The sequence below is a fragment of the Erinaceus europaeus genome, chromosome 1 (genome assembly GCF_950295315.1).
Source record: "Erinaceus europaeus chromosome 1, mEriEur2.1, whole genome shotgun sequence".
Taxonomy (NCBI): Eukaryota; Metazoa; Chordata; class Mammalia; order Eulipotyphla; family Erinaceidae; genus Erinaceus; species Erinaceus europaeus.
In genome coordinates, this window is record NC_080162.1 from 146,939,141 (window position 1) to 146,960,668 (window position 21,528).

The 21,528-nt window shown below is 46.0% G+C and overlaps 1 protein-coding gene across 3 annotated transcripts in view; it reads right to left on the bottom strand.

The window, feature by feature from the left end:
• The window catches only part of PCCB (propionyl-CoA carboxylase subunit beta), an 84,237-nt gene that overhangs the window by 17,808 nt on the left and 44,901 nt on the right, over positions 1-21,528 (bottom strand). For all 3 annotated transcript variants that reach the window (XM_060196896.1, XM_060196897.1, XM_060196898.1), the window contains 4 exons: positions 14,876-14,984; positions 12,041-12,161; positions 6,124-6,205; positions 1,436-1,559 (listed from right to left, as the gene is read on the bottom strand). In XM_060196896.1, the coding sequence (XP_060052879.1) occupies positions 1,436-1,559; positions 6,124-6,205; positions 12,041-12,161; positions 14,876-14,984 (436 nt within the window). The remainder of the gene's footprint in view (positions 1-1,435; positions 1,560-6,123; positions 6,206-12,040; positions 12,162-14,875; positions 14,985-21,528) is intronic.

Genomic DNA, 21,528 nt, shown 5'->3' on the forward strand with positions numbered 1-21,528 from the left:
GCCAGGTGATGCTCAGGTTCTTAAACTCTATCTCTCTCTCTTCCTCTATCTCTCTCCCTCCCTCCTTCTCCCTTCTTCCCCCCCACACTCTCTCTCTCCTTCTCCCACCCCTACCCCCTCTCTCTCATATTAATAAGCTATTTCCAAAGGTGGGGGAACACGATCAAAATAGCTCACTTGGATAGTGCACTGCTTTATATGCACAAACCCAGATTCAAGCCCAGCCCCCACCACATTAAAGGAAGCTTTGGTTCTATTGTCTGTCTCTCTCCTCTCTCCTCTCTCCTCTCTCTCTCTATCTCTATCTCTCTCTAACAAAAACTAGAATGCCCATTGAGTCCTGGCTACTTCCTTTCTCACAGAAAAAAAAGAAAAAACACGAAAGTCAGAATGGATGCCTTCTCCATGACACTCTGAAGGAGTCTTTTAGTATCTGAAAATGAGAAAGTCAATGAAATGAATGAGGCTGTCTTCCAAACAGCAGTCACCTGTAGGACAGCCGGGCACCTTTCTGCTCCGTGAACATCGCAAAGAATGGCTCAGATAAGGGAGAGGGAAGAGAAAGAAAGGCAGCTCAGCAGGTAACTGCCATGCAGACGACCCAGTCCAAACCTTAACACCACATGGCACCAGGGGAAACTCCAGCACAGTGATCTTGCTCCCTCTCTTTGTCCCCATCTGAATGAAAAAGTGGCCCAAGTGCAGAGCTTCCAGTTCCAAGGGGGGTGGGGGTGGGGGTGGGGGTGGGGGGGAAGGAAAGTGGCAGAAGATGATGAAAGTCAAAGACTCATACTGAAACCACGTGCTCAGACTCCACCAAAGGTTGGCAGGAGCAAGTTCCTTGGACAGAAATCCTAGGTATTCCCCCACCTGTGGGGCAGGGGGTGGGGGGAGAGCTTCATAAGCAGTCAAGCAGAGCTGCAGGTGTATCTAGCTATCTATCTCCCTCCTCCCCTCTTGATTTGTCTCCAACCAATAAATAAATTAAATATTTAAAAAATAAATAAATCCAGGCAGGGGTAGATAGCATAATGGTTATGCAAAGAGACTCTCATGCCTGAGTCTCCAAAGCCCCAGGTTTAATCCCCTGCACTACCATCAGCCAGAGCTGAGCAGTGCTCTGGTAGAAAAAAAAAAAAGTCCTAGATATTTGCCCCTAGGATTTGGTTAGGTATATACTAGGCATTTGAACATTTGCTGCAGGCTTCTCTCCTCTCTCTCCCTCTTTGATTCTCATCTCCATCAAAGAATAAGAGGAAAAAATAATATGACCTGCAGACACTGTGCTCCAGTGTTAACTCTAGTGGCAAAGAGAGAGAGAGAGGCCTTGCACAGCACCTGCATGAGTGTTGTCTGGGACTGCAGGAGACAGGCAGTGCCCCCCACCCTTGACGAGAGCAACCCCTCAACCCCTGTGTGATGAGAGCACCCCTACCTGAAGCCACCTTGGGCTGGTTGCCCACAATACCGACAGTCCTACCATTCATCCTGGCAAAGCCGACAACGATGTTCTTGGCGTAACTGGGCATGATCTCAAAGAACTCTCGCTCATCAACAATCTGTAGGGAAAGACATATGTATCCCTGTGTTCCCGGGCTCAGAGCAGAGAGGAAAAGACACCCACAGACAGTGTGTCAGAGGCCGCAGATGGCAGAGCTGAGCAGTTCCCAGCCCAGCACTGTGGTGGATGCTCCACGGGAACCGAGTGCAGGCAGAGGGAGCGCCTCCCTGGTGATGGAGGAGAGGGTCCCTCCTGCACGGGCAGGGAGGGTGAACCAGTGCAGTCTTTTAATTTCATTTATTTTTGCATTTTTGTGTATATATATATATATATATATATATATATATATATATATATATATATGTTTATTTTATTTATTCCCTTTTGTTGCCCTTGTTGTTTTATTGTTGTAGTTATTGTTGTTGCTATTGATGTCGTCATTGTTGGATAGGACAGAGAGAAATGGAGAGAGGAGGGGAAAACAGAGAGGGGGAGAGAAAGACAGACACCTGCAGACCTGCTTCACTGCTTGTGAAGTGACACCCCCCCCCCCGCAGGTGGGGAGCCAGGGGCTCGAACTGGGATCCTTATGCCGGTCCTTGTGCTTTGCGCCACCTGTGCTTAACCTACTGTGCTACCGCCTGACTCCCTATTTTGGGTTCTTTTACAAATGCAATGGCCTTCCTTTTATTAGGAATAAAAGGATAAAAGCGCAAAGATGGAGTTCAAAACCAAAGAAATTCTGAATTCTGAAGTGCCAGAGTACCTCCAAAAGGATAATCAGAGCTGGGAAGAAAACATAATGGTTTTGCAAAAGACTCTCACGTCTGAGGCTCTGAAGTCCCAGGTTCAATCCCCTGCACCATCATAAGCCAGAACTGAGCAGTGCTCTGGTCAAAAAAAAAAAAGGATAATCGGAGCTAAACATGTATAAACCAATCCAAAATGAAAAAGAACTTTAGGACACAGATACTTGAGTGTCCAAATAGCAAAAAAAAACATTTAATGAAGTTGCCTAAATCACTCAGTCCTGTAAAACACCACACTTAGTAAGAAACGAGAGACTGTGAGGATTATATCATCTATTAAAGAACATGTTGGGTAGATAGCATAATGGTTCTGCAAAGAGATTTTCATGTCTGAGGCTCTGAAGTCCCAGATTTAATCCCCCACACCACCATCAGCCAGAGCTGAGCAGTGTTCTGGTTAAAAAAAAAAAAAAGGAGCATGTTTACACGGTCTCTACGCAAACAGAGGCTTCTCTCGCCAGCTAAAGGGGAAAAAAATTGACCATCTTTGGAAAGTTCTAGACAATCTAGAAGTTTCTGTTCTTCTTGGGGTAGATACTCACTGCTGTAGGTCCCTGATGTCTGGATCTTTCTTTATCATAAAAGAGCTGTTGAAACTATGTCTCCTTTGCAGCCCTGTGACTCTTACAATTAAAGCCTACACATGATTTTTGAACAGTATTCCCTATGCAGAATACTGTAATCTTTTTTTTGTTTTTAACCTCCATGGTTATAGGTGTGGCTCAGTGCCAGCACTACAAGTCTGCTGCTCCTGGTGGACATTTTTCATTTTATTGGATAGGACAGAGAGAAACTGAGAAAGGTCTGTGAGATAGAGAAGAAGAAAGACAGACAGACACCTGTAGACCAGCTTTCTGCTTGTGAAGCTTCCCTGTGCAGGTGGGAAGTAGGGACTCAAAACCAAATCCTTGTGCAGATCCTTGCACGTACTGGTTAAGCGCACCACCACCAGACCCCCACATAATCTCCTTAAATGCTTGCACAGAAGATACTTTGATTTTGTAGTATTCAAAGTGTGATCTCTCAGCACAGTCTTTTAAATTTTATTTATTTATTTACAAGAGCACTGCTAAATTCTGGCTTATGGTGGTGCTGAGGATTGAACCTGGGACCTCAGAGTCTCAGGCAGGAAAGTCTTTTGTAGAACCATTATGATGTCTTCCCAACCCTGCCAGTCCGTTTGAAAGATTGTTTGTTTTTCAATTACTTTACTTACTTTCTTTCTTTTGACAGGACAAAGAAACTGAGAGGGAAAGGGGAGATTGTGAGGAAGAAAGAAAGACGCTTTTTGGGATGCAGGGGGTAGGCTGAACTCGGGTCTTTGCACATCACAGTGTATGTGCTCAATTGTGCCATGCTAGCAGACAAGCAGACAGTGGGCCAGAGAAGCTTGGGCAGCGCCTGGCTGGCTGAGGAGCCTTGAGCAAATGATGGGGTTTTCAAAAGGATTTGACCACACAAGCCCTGCTGGGCCTGTCTCATAGCACATCTGGATCTCTGCCACATCTGCTTTTCCTTCCCAAATCTCCCACCCAAAGGCACAATGGTCCCTAGGGCAGGAATCCTGTCATCACAGAGCCCTACAATGCCAATGTGGAAACACTGATGTGATGGAAACAAGGCCAGGAGGCTGTCAGCTCAGGGGGGACAGGGAGGCTGAGGGGCTGGGGGCAAGGATCCGGTGTCTGTGAGGGTGCAGGGTGCTGAAGGAGAGGTCAATAAAGGAAGTGCTGGCAGGAGGGTGCAGAAGCAGGCACTGCCATATGCCATGGGGCAGAGCAGTCTCAACCGGCTCAGCGTCCCTGACTTGGCCCTAAGCCCTGAAACACACCCCTCCAGTTAATCCTTAAAAATCAGGGGCACAGTCTGGCAAGACAGTTCAGCTGGATAGTGCACTGCCTTGCCATGCGTGTGACCCAAGTTCTAGCCTGATCCCAACTGCACCAGAGGAAGCTTCAACCCTGAAGTCTCTTTCACAATTTCTGTCTCTGCCTCTCTGTCTCTATCTGAAAACATCATCCCAGGTGAAGTCCTGGCAGTTACCAAAAGAAAAATAGAAAAAGAGGGAGTCGGGCAGTGGCACAGTGGGTTAAGCGCACGTGGCGCAAAGCGCAGGGACCGGCGTAAGGATCCCGGTTCGAGCCCCCGGCTCCCCACCTGCAGGGGAGTCGCTTCACAGGTGGTGAAGCAGGTCTGCAGGTGTCTATCTTTCTCTCCCCTCTCTCTGTCTTCCCCTCCTCTCTCCATTTCTCTCTGTCCTATCCAACAACAAAGCAACGTCAACAATGGCAATAATAACCGCAACGAGGCTGCAACAACTAGGGCAACAAAAGGGGGGGAAAATGGCCTCCAGGAGCGGTGGATTCATGGTGCAGGCACCGAGCCCAGCAATAACCCTGGAGGAAAAAAAAAAAATAGAAAAAGAATGAAAAAGGAAACAGGGGCTCATGGGGGCCTGGAGGTGGCTTACCCGGCAGAGTGAATTTGTTATACTAGAGGACCCAGGTTGAAGACCCCACATGGGAGCACCTGCATGCATGTGTGTGTGGGGGGGTGTTTATAAGTGATGGAGAAGTGCTGCAGAATCTCTTCTCTCTGCAGATCTCTACAAATCTTTCTTTCTCTGTTTCTTTGTCCTCCATTAAAAAGGGAAAAAGACATGGCTGTCAGCAGTGGTGGAAGTATGCAGGCACTCAGGCCCAGCAAAAACTCTAGGAAGAAGAAGGATTAGGGCGAGTGAGAGGAGGAGGAGGAGAAGGGAAAAAAAGGAGGAGAAGGAGAAGGAGGAAAAAGAAGGAAAATATGGAGGAGGAAGATGAGGAGAAAAGGGAATCCAGCAGCCCCGGGAGGTGGCATAGTGGACTAAGCACTAAAACCTCACGCATGAGGTTAAAAGTTTGATTCCCAGTACTGAAGTGCCAGAGCAGTGCTCTGGTTCATGTGCTGTGTCCCTCCCCCTCCTCCCCCCCTTCTCCTCTCTCATAAATAAATATATAGGGCCAGTGAAGTAGCTCACACTGATAGTGTATGACCTTTGTTTGAGCCTGCCCTCTGTCACACCAAAGGAAGCTTTAGTGCTGTTGTCTCTTTCACTGTGCGCCTCTCTGTCTCTATCAAAAGAAATAAATAAATATATCTGGGGGGGGGGAGGACTCTAGGTGAGAAGAGAAGTCCTAGAAGGTCTAGTGTAGCAGATGCCATGTGTGAAAATGATTTCTGCTTCTAGAGATGGAATGTGTAGCCCCTGGTCAGCCAGGCTCTGCGAACCTCACTCTTACCACCCTCAGAGTCTGACCTGGAAGGGTCAGTGGAAAACCACGCCTGACCACAGAGTCCCCATAAAGGCTATCACGGGCTTCGAGGTGGACAGAGGAGTGAGCCAGAGCCCCCACCCCTACCCCACACAGTACATCTTTGAGCAGGAGGAGGCCACAGCCATCTACAGAGGATTTGTTTGTCCTAGTGCCTTCTGCTACACTATGAAAAAGGGACAGATACCCATGACCTCCCCAGACACACAACACCCCTCACCTGTCAAGAGACCCCTGAGGTGACCACAAGCCCCTGAGCACAGAGCTCCAAACACAGGTACCCCAAGGATGGACCATGGCCTCAGGACCAGACTCTGGGGACTCCTCTCCCATGCACTCCTGAAGACCACTGGATTCTGCTGAATCCCTTCAAGTCATGAGGTGGTGGCAGCCACCGGCTCTCCCTTGAACACCCCCTGTGAGCCCCCATCCTGTGCACCCCACGGTCTGTCTAATCCCAGGGCTGCAGTGTCAGGGTCAGGCCGGGCAGTGTGGCACTCACAGAGTGTATGATGTCCGTCATGTCATAGGCTTTGGTGGATTCCAAAGGGACAATCGTGTCGAGCTCAGGAACCAGACGGTCACTAGGGAGAGACAGAAGCAAGTGGGGTCAGATATGGAAGAGCTGGGGGGTGGGAGGTGCATCATGGGGGCTGGGTGTTCAACACAGTCCCTCAGATGGCATTCCTGTGTTGTCATCCTAAGAAGCTGAGCTTGGGCTCAACCCACAAGGCGCCTGTTGTCACTTAGGAAATGGGCGCACTGTCCTCAATGTGATCCCTCTCTCATCCTCTCTGAACACAGCCTACATACTCGTTCCCGTGGGGGGGTATGCACATAAACTGTGGAAGAATGAGGAGACAGCTCATCCAACAGAGGGCACACTTTGCCGTACACAAGGACCTGGGTTTGAGCCCCTGACCACCACACGGGAGCACCATGCAAAGGGGGAGCTTCATGAGTGGTGGAGCAGTGCTGTGATGTCTCTCTTCTCTCTCTCTCCCTCTCCCTATCTGAAACACAGAGAAAGGAAGGGAAGGAGAAGAGAAGGGAGGGGAGAGAAGGAGAGGAGGAAAGAGTGCTAGGTGCATTGAAATTTTTTTTTAATTATCTTTATTTATTGAATAGAGACACCCAGAAATTGAGAGGCTAAGGAAGATAGAGAGGGAGAAAGAGACACCTGCAACCCTGCTTCACCACTTGGAAAGCTTTCCCTCTGCAGGTGGAGACTGGGGGCTCGAACCTGGGTCCTTGAGTACTGTAACATGGGCACTCAACCAAGTGTGCCACCACCCAGTTCCAGGAGCACTGAAATTATGCAGGTGTGTGTTGGATAGTATGCCAGCTCCCCCTGGCTTCTGCTTAACCATATGCCTATATAGGGATAGATTTAATCCATTCAAAGCTTTGGTCTATTTACATAAATCACTTTTACATTTACATAAAGCACTCCCTCCAGGGCATTGGTGGTTCAGTGATAGGATTCTCGCCTGCTCCACCCCCTCCTTGTCACACTCTGATTTTCACCAGTCACTTTTCTCTCCACCCTCTCTATGTCATATCCTGTTTCCACCCTACTTGGCAAGTATATATAAAGACAGCATTGTGAGTTTTAGAGTACCTTGAGTTTAGCTTAGCTCGTCTTAGATTGTGCTGCGTCCTGCATGAATAAAGAGATACTGCTTACAGCTCAACCATGAGTCCCTGGTCGTCTGTTACCTGCCCGTGAAGCCAGCCCGGCGAAAACAACATATGACGCTACAACGTGGGACTGGACCTGCGCAACTCCCAGATAAGTGAAGACTTTGCCTACCTATGCACTATGGTCTTCTCTTCTACTTATGAAGAGGTTTGCCAAAGCCTCTACTGTTTCATTATGAGACAGTTTCTCTGTCTCTGGAACATTTTACTCTGGGCCACACTTCGGTTCCCTGACCGGGAACTTTGGTTTCTTATGACCGGGATCATAAAGCTTGGGAGATGCACGGAGATTTCTCCTTGGACTTTCTGGATTCCCTCTCCCATGTTTCCTGAGGAAAAGGACTACTGCTCCGGGCCACACTTTGGTTCTTTATGACCATGATCGTAGACCTTGGGATATGCATGGGGATTTCCCCTGGGACTTTCTGGACTTCTTCTCGAATGTTTCCCATGGAGAAGGACTACTCTAGTTTGAGGAGCATTCTGCAGTACCCTGGCAGTTCCCAAGTATGGAGACACATGGTTAGTTCTACTCTCCTGATTGGATTCTTTCTTCGATGGGAAGACGCTTTTAAAAATGGGTGCCTGAAGCAATCCAGCAGGAACAGTCTGAAGCACCCTAAATGGAATTTTGAGGAGCTTTTTGGACTAGGACGCCCTCCGGGGACTCTTAATCCTACATGGTGAGATCTTGATAATCTGGTTCAAGTTGCGTTTCATAAGAGAATGATTTGAATGACTGAATTTTTGTTTGACATTGACTTAAAAAAAAAAAAAAAGTTGGACGCAGCCATGATTTCTAGAGACATCCAGAAACAATCCAAAAAATTGTTTTTTCCCTCCTTTGATTTCTCTTTTACATCTTGACATGAATCTGAAACGTTTAATCCCGAAAACTGTATGAGTTATGGGTGGGGCAGATAGTGCAATGATTATGTTAATTATTCTCATGCCTGAGGCTTTTAACTGTGGTTCTTCTGTTTACCTTTCCACATTTTATTGAGTTTAAACTGTTTAAACAACCTTAAAATCATACTAGAAAGGACTTCCAATTATAATGGAGTTATCAATTATAGTAAACTTCTAATCTGCTACAAGTTTTGTTTGACAAGTAAGTGAATTTCAGCTGTCAAAGTCTTCACATGAAAAAGCATCTACTCAAATGGAATTACTGGAAATCCATTTGGATCCTGTTCTCTGACATCGCCCACAAGATGGAATGACTACAACACACCCCCAGAAACCAATGAGGTGACCTGGCACGACCTGAAGAAACAGATTCACAAACTCCAAAGCTCACTCTCTACAGAAAAGCAGAATTCTGGTGGCCGACATTCCCCATCGAGACAGACGTGCAGCGTTTCATCCTCTGGCATTTTCTTCTGTGGTCAGCTACTTTGTACTGACAGCTCCATTGGACTTACTGGTACACGCTGCTGTGTTTCTCAAAGACTAACTTCAGCCAATTGCCTTGAGACTTTATAGACCATGTCCCTTCGCCTGCAGGCTCTGCCCCAGAGGCAGAAAACTCCCCCTCCTTATTAGGTTATGCCCACAGAGGCATGAAGCACCCCAAGAGGCAAGAGATGCCCACAGAGGCAGGAAATGCCCTTTGAGGCAAGAGATGCCCCCAGAGGCATGAAGCGTTCCCAGAGGCAAGAAATGCCCTTTCGCCTGCTAGGCCTTGCCCTTTGAGGTAAGAAACGTTTCCCTTGGCATCACACTGGTTATTGCTGTTCGCCTATTTTGTTTTCCATGACTTATGCCAGTTCTTTTGAAAACGCCTGTATGATATAGGTTTCTGTTCACCCCACAATGGCCATTAGTTAAAAAGAAAGGGGGAGATGTTGGATAGTATGCCAGCTCCCCCTGGCTTCTGCTTAACCATATGCCTATATAGGGATAGATTTAATCCCATTCAAAGCTTTGGTCTATTTACATAAATCACTTTTACATTTACATAAAGCACTCCCTCCAGGGCATTGGTGGTTCAGTGATAGGATTCTCACCTGCTCCACCCCCTCCTTGTCACACTCTGATTTTCACCAGTCACTTTTCTCTCCACCCTCTCTATGTCACATCCTGTTTCCACCCTACTTGGCAAGTATATATAAAGACAGCATTGTGAGTTTTAGAGTACCTTGAGTTTAGCTTAGCTCGTCTTAGATTGTGCTGCGTCCTGCATGAATAAAGAGATACTGCTTACAGCTCAACCATGAGTCCCTGGTCGTCTGTTACCCACCCGTGAAGCCAGCCTGGCGAAAACAACAGGTGTGAAACCACAGTGGGGAAAACCAAAGTTAGGTAAAAAAAAAAAAGAAGAAGAAGCAAGGGAAATATTGTTTGAATAAGACACCTCCAGGTTCCACTGTTTCCAGCTAAACTTCCTGAGGCATTGAAAATAAGATAACAGGAGTATCAACCCGGAGGTGGTACAGTAGTAAAAGCATTGAACTCTCAAGAACGAGGTCCTGAATTTAATCCCTGGCATTGCATATGATACACACACACACACATTCGGGGGGTGGGGGGTGGGGTGGGGAGAGACCCAGAGCATCACTACAGCACATGCAATCCCAGGGGTTGAACTCTGGACCTCATGCTTGACAGGCCAGTACCATCTACTATGCCACCTCCTGGGATGCACATTCCTTTTGTTTTTAAATGTAGTGGAGTGTAGAAAGCTTGGTTCTGAAGCCCATCTGAAACCACTGAGCCGCCCTCTAGTCTAACCTCTGTTCTATAGTTTTTGAGAGAGGGAGAGAGAGACCAGAGCACCATCCAAGCACCCATGGAGTTTCCTTGATGCTACCCATAGTGTGGTGCCAGGGGTGGAAGCCAGGCTCAGACACATGGTCAGCCTGCATGCTTACATGCCGGGTCATATCCTGACCTAAAGTTCCTTTAAAAGGGCAAACTTAAAACAACAAGGGCAACAAAGGGAAAATAAATAAATATATAAAAAAATTAAAAGAAAAAAAAGGGCAAACTAAGGACCAGAGTTCAAGCCTTGAGTCCTCACCTGTAGGGGGAAAGCTTCACAAGTGGTGAAGCAGTGCTGCAAGTGTCTCTCTGTCTCTCTCCCTCTCCATCTCGCTTTTCCCTCTCAATTTCTCTGTCTCTATCCAATAAGATAAAAATAAATAAAAGTATCTACTTTCTGCACACCATAATATCCTGGGCCCCTGCTCCCAGAGGAGTAAAGAATAGGAAAGCATCGTGTAGTCTGGGAGGTGGCACAGTGGATAAAGCATTGGACTCTAGGCATGAGGTCCCGAGTTCAATCCCCGGCAGCACATGTACCAGAGTGATGTCTGGTTCTTTCTCTCTCTATCTTTCTCATAAATAAAATATTTAAAAAAAAATAAGAAAACTTCCAGTGTCCCCCTATAATCTTTTTTTTTTTTTTTTTTTTGCCACCAGGTTTATCACTGAGGCTTGGTGTTTTCACCAAGTTGGCCTGTTGGCCATTTTCCCGTTTTTTTGTCCTCTTTTTTTTTTTTATTAGATAGGACAGAGAGAAATTGTGGGTGTGGTGATAGACACTGCCAACCTGCTTCACCGCTGCTCCAAAAGTTCCTCCCCCAGCCCCTCCCCTTGCAGGAGGGGAATAGGGTCACTCCTTCACTATCCCACTCCCCTCTCAATTTCTCTCTGCCCTACAAAATTAAATAAAGTTAAAAGTAACAATAACAAAAAGCAGTTTCAGCCCCTGCTCCCCTTGCAGGGAGGGATGGCTCATAAGCAATGAAGCAGATCTGTAGATGTCTTCTCTCTCTTCCCCTCCTCTCTCAATTTCTCTCTCCTATCAAATAAAAATAGAAGAAAAAAAAGGAAGGAAGGAAGGAAGGAAGGAAAGAAGGAAAGAAAGAAAGAAAGAAAGAAAGAAAGGAGGAAAGAAAGAAAGGAAGGAAGGAAGAAAGTGGCCAGTGGCAGTGGTGGATTTGAGCCCCATTGATAACCCTAGTGGCAATTAAAAAAAAAAAATCAAAAAAGAGGAGGAGGAGAAAGAAATGGGCTAATTAACATGCAAAACACCTTCCTCAGGGCTGCCCTAGCCTCTGGCCGCAGCAGGTATGTCAAAGCATATCTTCCTGGACCATTTCATAACCATTTCAAGTCAAGATAAAAATAAATATATAAATAAATAAATAAAAGCTTTCCATCTTTAACTTTGGACAAGACATGAATTTCTTGGAAACTGAAGTATGGGAGTCAGGCGGTAGCGCAGCAGGTTAAGCGCAGGTGGTACAAAGTGCAAGGACTGGCGTGAGGATCCTGGTTGGAGCCAGTGGCTCCCCACCTGCAGGGGAGTCACTTCACAGGCAGTGAAGCAGGTCTGTAGGTGTCTTTCTCTCCCCCTCTCTGTATTACCCTTCTCTCTAGATTTCTCTCAATAACAACAATAATAATAACTACAACAATAAAAAACAACAAGGGCAACAAAAGGGAATAGATAAATATTAAATAAATATTTTAAAAATTAAAAAAAAGGAAATTGAAGTATAATTTTTTTTTTTTAATTCACAAGCTATTCCTCAGCTGCTGGGGATGGGCATGGGGGGGATGCTCTTGCATGGAGACCTGTAGCCACCCTGCCAGTGACAAGTAGTCACTCCTACTTCCAGCTCAGCCCAGCTGCTCCAGTGGCTCAGTAGGCAGATGCAGGAGGGCCGGCCATGCAAGGCACAGAAGTAGAGCTCCCATGCGCAGCTTACCTGGGATCATGGCATTCAACGACAGGCGCCAAGTCCTGGCTGCTGAGGGGCAGGTAGTTGAAGAAGGACCGAAGATTGCACAAGGCATCGATGTCATTTTCAAAGGCTCTGTGGGCCACACCTAGGAGGACAGGGTGCACAGACAGTCACGGCTCCTGTCAGCCCAAAGTGGGTACATCCTGCCCCCTGCCCTTCCCAGCATGCCAATCAGACTGTCCCCACACTGCTGTCTGCTCCCCTGTGACAGCAGCACACAGCCATTTGCAGGCTCACTTCTAGCCAACATCAACCTGCCTGTTTGGCTCTGTACCCAGGCCTTCACAGGGCTACTGCTTTCTTGATTCAAGCCCTTTCTTTCTTTCTTTCTTTCTTTCTTTCTTTCTTTCTTTCTTTCTTTCTTTCTTTCTTCCCTTTCTTTCTTCCTTCCTTCCTTTCTTTCTCTCTTCCTTTCTTTCTTCCTTCCTTTCTCTCCTTCCTTTCTCTCTTTCTTTTTAAGATAAAAACAGAGACAGAGGCAGAGAGAGACCATAGCACCATAGCTTCCTTCTTGTGATGGGGGCCTAGAACCTGAGTTACACACCTGGCAAAGAAGTGCACTCTCCAGGTGAGCTGTTTCCTGGCTCCAGGCCTGTGCTTTTCTTATTATTTATTGGATACAGACAGAAATCAAGAGGAAAGGAGGAGATAAGAGATACGGGGGGGGGGGGGCTGGCAGTGGCACACTGGGTTAAGCACACATAGTACGAAGCTCAAGGACGGATCCCAGTTGGAGCCCCTGGCTCCCCACCTGCAAGGGGGTCACTTCACAAGCAGTGAAGCAGGTCTGCAGGTGTCTCTCTGTCTCTCTACTTATCTATCTCCCCCCCTTTCAATTTTTTTTAAAATTTCTTTTCTTTTTCCTCTGGGGTTATCGCTGGGGCTCTGTGCCTGCACTATGAATCCACTACTCCTGGAGGTGATTTTTTCCCCCATTTTGTTGCCCTTGTATTTATTGTTATAGTTGTCATTGCTGTTGTTGTTGTTGGATAGGACAGAGAGAAATGGAGAGAGGAGGGGAAGACAGAGAGAAGGAGAGAAAGACAATCGCAGACCTGCTTCACCATTTGTGAAGTGACCACCCCTGCAGGTGGGGAGCCAGGGGCTCGAACCAGGATCCTTACTCCTGTCCTTGCACTTTGCACCATGTGCACTTAACCCACTGCACTACCGTCCAGCCCTCCTCCCCTCTCAATTTCTCTCTGTCCTATCCAATAAAAATGAAAAGTGGCCACCAGGAGCAGTCAATTTGTTGTGCTGCCACTGAGCCCCAATGATAACCCTGGAGGAAAAAAAAAAGAGGGAGAGGAAGGGGGGCAGGCACCTGGTTAACCACATATATTACTAGGCACATGGACCTAGGTTTGAGCCCCACTGCCCACCTGCAGGGGGTCCACTTCACAAGCAATGAAGCAGGTCTACAGGTGTGTGTCTTTCCCTCTCTCTATCTCACTGTCCTCTCTCAATGTCTCTCTGTCCAATCTAACTAGAAAAAAAATTAGAAAGAGGAAAAACAAATAGGAAAAGATAGCCAGTGGGAACGGTAGAACCAAGACCTAGCAATAATCCTGGTGCAATTAAAAACAGGGGAGGGGGAGAAAGACAGAAACCTGTCGCACTGCTTCACAGCTCATGAAGCTTTCCCCCTGCAGGTGGAGACCAGGGGGTTGTACCTGGGGCTTTGCACATTATAAAATGGATGCTCAACCAGGTCCCTGCCCTTGCTTTTTATGTCACTTATTTAGAAGTAAGTGCTTTCTGTGGCCCAGGAGGTGGCACAGTGGGTAAAGGTTTGGGCTCTCAGGTATGAGGTCCTAAATTCAATCCCTGGCAACGCATATGCCAGAGTGGTGCTCTGGTTTCCTCTCTCCCTCTTACACATTTATAAAAAACAAGGGGGAGCACTCTCCAGCACATGCCTTGGCTTCTCCCCTTGTTGCCCTTCCTGTGTGAGGGCTTTTCCAGAACCTACTATTTACGTGCTAACGGCTGGATCATGCCCTGAAATATCAGCTATACTGAGGTAGGAACACAGGCTGCCTTACAATTGCTGTCCTGTATCATGTCCTGGCTACATGCCAGATACCTCTCCATAAAGCTGGAAGGGACTGGGGGTGGGCGGTAGCACAGTGGGTTAAGCACATATGGAGCAAAGCGGGAGGACCAGAGTAAGGATCCCGATTCGAGCCCCCAGCTCCCCACCTGCAGGGGAGTCACTTCACAAGCAGTGAAGCAGGTCTGCAGGTGTCTATCTTTCTCTCGCCCTGTCTTCCCCTCCTCTCTCCATTTCTCTCTGCCCTGTCCACAACAACAATATTAACAACAATAATAATAACTACAACAACAAAACAACAAGGGCAACAAAAGGGAATAAAGAAATATTAATAAAAAATCTTTTAAAAATCGCTTTTAGGTATTAAAACAAAGATAGGGAACTTTAAATGGCTGTGCAGGGTGTAAGCTGAACCTAAGTCCTGGCACCCCACTTTAGTGGTGGGTACAGTGTAGAACTAGCCCCTGTAATCTTATGATTTTGTAAGCCACTGTCAATCACAAATGAAATTTTTTTTTTAATCCTGACACCCTAATCCTAGTACACTATAGTAATTATTCTGTCATTAGTTTTAACAGATCTGATAGCAAATATATCTTCATTACTATACTTGTAGTCAGTACATCATACTCCTTGCTGTGCTCTCAAATAAATCCTGCCAGCTGAGTAACATTCTAAACAGACCAAGGCCACTCCCCTCTGCCCACGCCCCCTTCTCAACGCCTGGAATCAGGAGGCCCCCTGACCTGACATGGTTGTGTGGGTCCGAGCACCACCAAGTTCCTCCTGGGTAACGTTCTCATTGGTGACAGACTTCACAACATCGGGGCCTGTTACAAACAGGTAGGAGGTGTCCTGAAATGAGAGAATTCCAAATAGGTTTAATCTTCAGAGCCAACTGTGACTCACACAGCCAAGTGGACAAACACTGAGAGTCCAATGACATGATGAAAGCACCAGGTTAGGGCACAGCTCAGAGGGGCCTCTCCAAATGGAAGAGCAAGTGTCTCCCATCTGCTAAAATATATTCAGATGTGTAACCAAAGAGGTGGTATAATGGATAAAGCTTCAGATTCTCAAGCCTGAGGTCCCAAGTTCCATTCCTGACACTGCATGTGCCAAAGTGATGGTCTAGGTCTCTTTCTCCCTCTTCCCAAATCTTTTTTTTTTTTAATTAAAGTTTTTAAAAAATATTTATCTATTTTCCCTTTTGTTGCCCTTGCTTTTAATTGTTGTTGTTATTGATGTCATCATTGTTAGATAGGACAGAGACAGATGGAGAGAGGAGGGGAAGACAGAGAGAGGGAGAGAAAGACAGACATCTGCAGACCTGCTTCAACTGGTCATTGCCTGGTCTTTGCGCTTCGAGCCAAGTGTACTTCATCCACTGTGCTATTGCAACTCCCCCTCCACAAATCTTTAATAAATGAAGCTACATGGGGATAGCAACGTGAAAGTGAATGCTTTGAGAGATGCTAGACTTTTTTTTTTTTTTTTGCCTCCAGGGTTATTCCTGGGGCTTGGTGCCTGCACTACAAATCCACTGCTCCTGGAGACTATCTTTTTCCCTTTTGTTGCCCTTGTTGTTCATCGTTGCCATTACTATTATTGTTATTATTGCTGTTGTTATTAGATAGGACAGAGAGAAATGGAGGAAGGAGGGGAAGACAGAGAGGGGGAGAGAAAGATAGACACCTGCAGACCTGCTTCACTGCTTATGAAGCGAACCCCCTGCAGGTGGGGAGCCGGGGGGCTCGAACTGGGATCCTTATGCCAGTCCTTACACTTCAGGCCATGTGCGTTTAACCTGCTGCGCTACCACCCGGCCCCCTAAAAATAATTTATGATGGAGGCTGGCAGGTAACTTACCTAGTAGAAGTACACACATTAACATGATCAAGGACCCAAGTTCAGATCCTGAGCCACAGCCTGGGAGTGTCTGCAGGAAGGAAGCTTTCAAGGGCAGTGGAGCAGTGCTATAATGTCTCCCCTACTCAGTCTCTCACCCTCTCTATCTCTCATCCTCCATCAGAAGGGAGGATGGGGATAGCCGGAGGAACAGTGGCTTCCTGCAGACACCGAACCCCAGAGATAACGCTGATAGGGAAAAAAAATCCTATTTTTTTTTTACTTATTGGGACATTAATAGTAAAGTTGTTGACACATAGATACAGCCTCTCATTTCCCCATTGTGGTATCTGCAAGACACTCTCAACCTAAATTTTTTTTTCTGCCTCCAGGGTTATTGCTGGGACTCGGTGCCTGCACTATCAATCCATTGCTCCTGGAGGCCATTTTTTCCCTTTCATTGTCCTTGTTTATCACTGTTGTTATTGCTATCATTATTGTTGGATAGGGCAGAGAGAAATTGAGAGAGGAGGGGAAGACAGAGAGGGGGAGAGAAAGACAGACACCTGCAGACCTGCTTCACTGCCTGTGAAGTGACTCCCCTGCAGGTGGGGAGCCAGGGGCTCAAACCGGGATCCCTACGCAGGTCCATGTGGGCTCAACCCGTTGTGCTACCACCTGGCCTTTTCACCCTAACTTTGACCCCTTTCCACCATTATGCACCAGTGAGCTCATATGTGGTGAGCGCAGAGAGAGAGTTCAGTGAATGGTAGATCAGTTCTGGGGTATCCTCTCTTCTCTCTATTTCTCCCTATTCCCCTCTCCCCATCCATAAAAAACAAAACAGAAAAAAAAAAAAAAAAGGTGGTTCAGGAGGTGGTGCAGTGGATAAAGCTTTGGACTCTCAAACATAAGGTCCCAAGTTCAGCATATGTACATAAGCATAAGTTCCCCGGCAGCACATGTACCAGCGTGATGTCTGGTTCTTTCTCTCTCTCCTATCATTTCTCATGAATAAATAAATAAAACTTAAAAAAAAAGAGAGAGAGAGAGAGTCAGGCAGTAGCACAGAGGGTTAAGCACAAGTGGCGCAAAGCACAACCAACGACCGGCGTGAGGATCCCGGTTTGAGCCCCCGGCTCCCCACCTGCAGGGGAGTCACTTCACAAGCTGTGAAGCAGATCTGCAGGTGTCTATCTTTCTCTCCCCCTCTGCCTTCCCCTTCTCTCTCCATTTCTCTATGTCTTATCCAACAACGATGACAATAATAATTACAACAATAAAACAATAAGGGCAACAAAAGGGAATAAACAAATAAATATAAAAATTAAAAAAAAAAAAAGAATAGGAAACTGAGCCAGGGAGGCCACTCAGCAGTACTGTGCATATGTAGAGGTCCCAGATTCATCTCCTGGTGCCACAAAAGAAAAGTAAATAAGTAACAATGACTTTAAATTATCATTCTGTCAAAATAAGGTGAAACAATTCTCAAAATGAAGGTGAGATAAAATATGTCTCTTACCATTAACTATAGACAGAACACAGTGAAATGGCAAACAGCCATAGGAATCAAGGTACAGTATTACTAGGCAGTTTCTGGAGTGACACCACCATGAGCATGGACCAAAACATTCCTGTCATTGCTCCCCTACAAAAAGAACATCTACCTTTCAGCCAAGGCTCCTCTGCTCAGCAAGCGAGCATGCAGGAGAGACCCAAGCATCTGAGTGTCTGAAGGTGAGCGGACAGGGGGTCATGGAGCTGATGACGCAGGGACAAGAGAAACTGTGAGGTCTCAAACCTACCTGCAGACCAGGCAAAAGGAAGGTAGAGAGACAGCATGAATGTTCACTCCCTAGGCCCTAGTGAACCCCACAGGAGAAAGAAGAGGACAGACATCAAAAGGGGGGGGGGGTTCTTTCTCAAACCTTCCCACACTGAGTTTATGTTCCAAGAGAAATCGAAATCTATCAGAGCTGTGTGGTAGAAGACCAGGTGGAGCTCACAGGGAGAAAGGGTGAAGCAGAAACTGTAGGCTCAGGTTCAACAACCAACCACCACCCCCCAGGCCATCCATGGCTATGATACCCCACCATATTCCATTGCCCTAGATCCCCCACAGGGAGCCCTGATACAGAAAAGGGGAAACTAAAGTCATAGTGCCACCTACTGGAGAAAAAATGAAAAGCATCTAATTACTGCAAGAGTGGCCACATGTGGAGCATGTCATCCAATATAAAAACATCATAGCAACATGGCATCATAAAAGAAAACTGGCAGGGCTGGCGAAATAACTTAGTGGTTCTGCAAAAATACTTTCATTCCTGAGGCTCCAAAATCCCAGGTTCAATCTCTGGGCAATACCATAAGGCAGAGCTGAGCAGTGCTCAGGTTAAAAAAAAAAAAAAGGGTAACATAAAGAATTAATTAGGTGGTCCGGGAGGTAGTGCAGTGATAAAGCTTTGGGCTCTCAAGCATGAGGTCCCGAGTTCAGTCCCCAGCAGCACATGTGCCAGAGTGATGTCTGGTTCTTTCTCCTCCTGTCTTTCTCATAAATAAATAAAATCTTTTTTAAAAAAAGAAAAAAGACTATTAATTAGGAGTCTCCAGATATCAAACTTAAAGGCAGAATTCTGTTGTTTGTTTATATTTTAACCAGAGCACTGCTCAGCTCTGGTTTATGGTGGTAAGGGGGACTGAACCTGGAACTTCAGAGCCTCAGGCATGAGTCTCTTTGCATAACCATAATGCTATTAACCCCCACCCAATGGCAGAATTCCGAGTTATAATAGAGAAGTAAAATTCAGGGATGAAACCAAACAAGTTAAAAGAAAGCACAGAAGGGGTTGGGTGGTAGCACAGTGGGTTAAGCGCATGTGGCGCAAAGAGCAAGGACCAGAGGCAGGATCCGGGTTCAAGCAACCGGCTCCCCACCTGCAGGGGAGTTGCTTCACAGGTGGTGAAGCAGGTCTGCAGGTATCTATCTTTCTCTCCCCCTTTCTGTCTTCCCCTCCTCTCTCCATTTCTCTCTGTTCTATCCAACAATGACGACATCAATAACAATGATAATAATAACCACAACAATGGTAAAACAACCAGGGTAACAAAAGGGAAAAAATGGCTCCAGGAACAGTAGATTCGTGGTGCCGAGCCCCAGCAATAACCCTGGAGGCAAAATAATAATAATAATAATAATAATAATAATAATGGACTCAGGAAGAATATTTCGTAGTAGAAAATATACTTCACCAAAGAGGTTGACTCTTCAAACAACTAACACTAAAGAGTGTGGATAGGAAAAATAAATCAATAAGTTAAGTGAAAACTGATAACAGAAAGCATAGCAAGTAGGATAAGCCAGAGCTGAGCAGTGCTCTGGTTAAAAAAAAAAAAAAAAAAAAAAAAAGAACATCCACTCTCACCCTCAGCCCAGGGTTTTTACTTTGTTCCACTACTCCAAACTCAGTCAAATGTTGTTTTACAAGCAGTCTCTATCCAATAAAGATAATTTAAAAAATAAAAAAGAAGAAGAATGAAAGTGCAGAGAGGGAGAAAGGAATGAGTTTATTTCAAGAAGCAAGATCCAAGAACTAGCCAAGCATGGAGGGAAAACTAGCTATACAAGTACATAAAGGCAATGCTATGCCTATTATCAATGCAAAAAGACTTATAGCAAGATACAGAATCATGATTGTTGAAAATCAATAATAAAAAAGAGGGCAGAAAGGGACGTCAGGTGATAGCGCAGCGGATTAAGCACACATGGTGCAAAGTGGAAGGACTGGCTTAAGGATCTCAGTTCAAGCCCCGGCTCCCTACCTGCAGGGGAGTTGCTTCACAAGCGGTGAAGCAGGTCTGCAGGTGTCTGTCTTTCCCCCCTCTGTCTTTCCCTCCTCGCTCCATTTCTCTCTGTCCTATCCAACAATGATGACAACAATAATAACTACAACAATAAAACAAAAGGGAATAAATAAATAAATTTTTTAAAAAAGGAGTAGGAAGTATGTAACATGCAAAGACACCACTGAGATGTACAAAGAACTATTCAAGGATCCTGGTTCAAGCCCCCCACACCTACGGGGGGGGGGTCACTTCACAAGTGGTGAAGCAGGTCTTTCTCTCTCCCTCTCTATCTTCCCCCCCTCCTATCCAATAAAATAGGGGAGGGGAGGAGGCCACTAGAAGCAGTGGATTCACAGTGCCGGCACCGAGCCCCAGTAATAACTCTGGAGGGGGAAAAAAAAAACACCAGTGAGAACCACAGTAGTTCTACAGACTAGTGAGAATGACTGTTATCAAAGAGAGAAAGAACAAATCTTGAGAAATAGTTCACCAGCAAGACACAGCTGGAGGAGAGGATATCAGAGCTAGAAGTTAAAATAACCATATTCTGTGAGTTCAAAGCTGCTGGGGAGGAAAGGTTTATGAACAGTGAAGCCATTCTCTGTGCAATAGCAGACTCCATCAGAAAAAAAATGTGAGAATTACTAGGATACCTGAGGATGAAGAGTGGGAGAGAAGAGCAGAAAACGTGTTCAAAGAAATTTTAGCAGAAAACTGTCCATACCTACGCAACATTTAAAACATACAAAGGTATCCAGGAAGCTGAATGAATGCAAAACAGCCCACACCGAAACACATCTTAGTAAAACTATCCAAAAGCAAAGAAGGAAAAAAAAAATTCAGGCTGTTAGGGAAAGGAAGAATCTGGCATACAAAGGCAGAAACAACAGGCCCTCAACAGATGTCTCATCACAAGCTCTAGGGGCAAAAAAAAGGATTGGAAGGACATTTTCAAAATACTAAAAGAGGGGGGCTGGGCAGTAGTGCACTTGGCTAAATGCACATGTTAACAAACACAGGGACCCAGGTTCAAGGCTCTGCTCCCCACCCACGGAGGGTCTGCTTCATTAGTGGTGTCTGCAGGTAGCTCTCTTTCTCTCTCCTTCTCTATCGCCCCCTCCTCTCTCGATGTCTCTTTTCCCTATCTAATTAAAAAATTTTTTTAAAAATGGGTGCAAGGAGTGGTAGATTTGTAGTGCCAGCATTAAGCCCCACTAATAACCCTGGTGGCAATAAAAAATAAATAAATAAAAATTAAAAGATAAAAGATAAGACATGCCAGGGGCTGAGTGGTAGCACAGCAGGTGGTAAAGTGCACATGGTGCGAAGTACAAGGACCAGAGTAAGGATACTAGTTCGAACCCCGGGCTCCCCACCTGCAGGGGGACCACTTGACAAGCGGTGAAGCAGGTCTGCAGGTGTCTATCTTTCTCTCTCCATCTCTGTCTTCCCCTCCTCTCTCCATTTCTCTCTGTCCTATCCAACAACAACAACAGCAATAACAACATCAATAAGAATAACAATAAACAACAAGGGCAACAAAAGGAAAAAAATGGCCTCCAGGAGTAGTGGATTCGTATTGCAGGCACTGAGCCCCCGCAATAACCCTGGAGGGAAAAAATATATATAAAAATAAGACATGTCAATAATCAATATTCTATCCTGCCAAATTATCCTTCAAGTATGAGGGAGAAGTAAAAATCTTCTC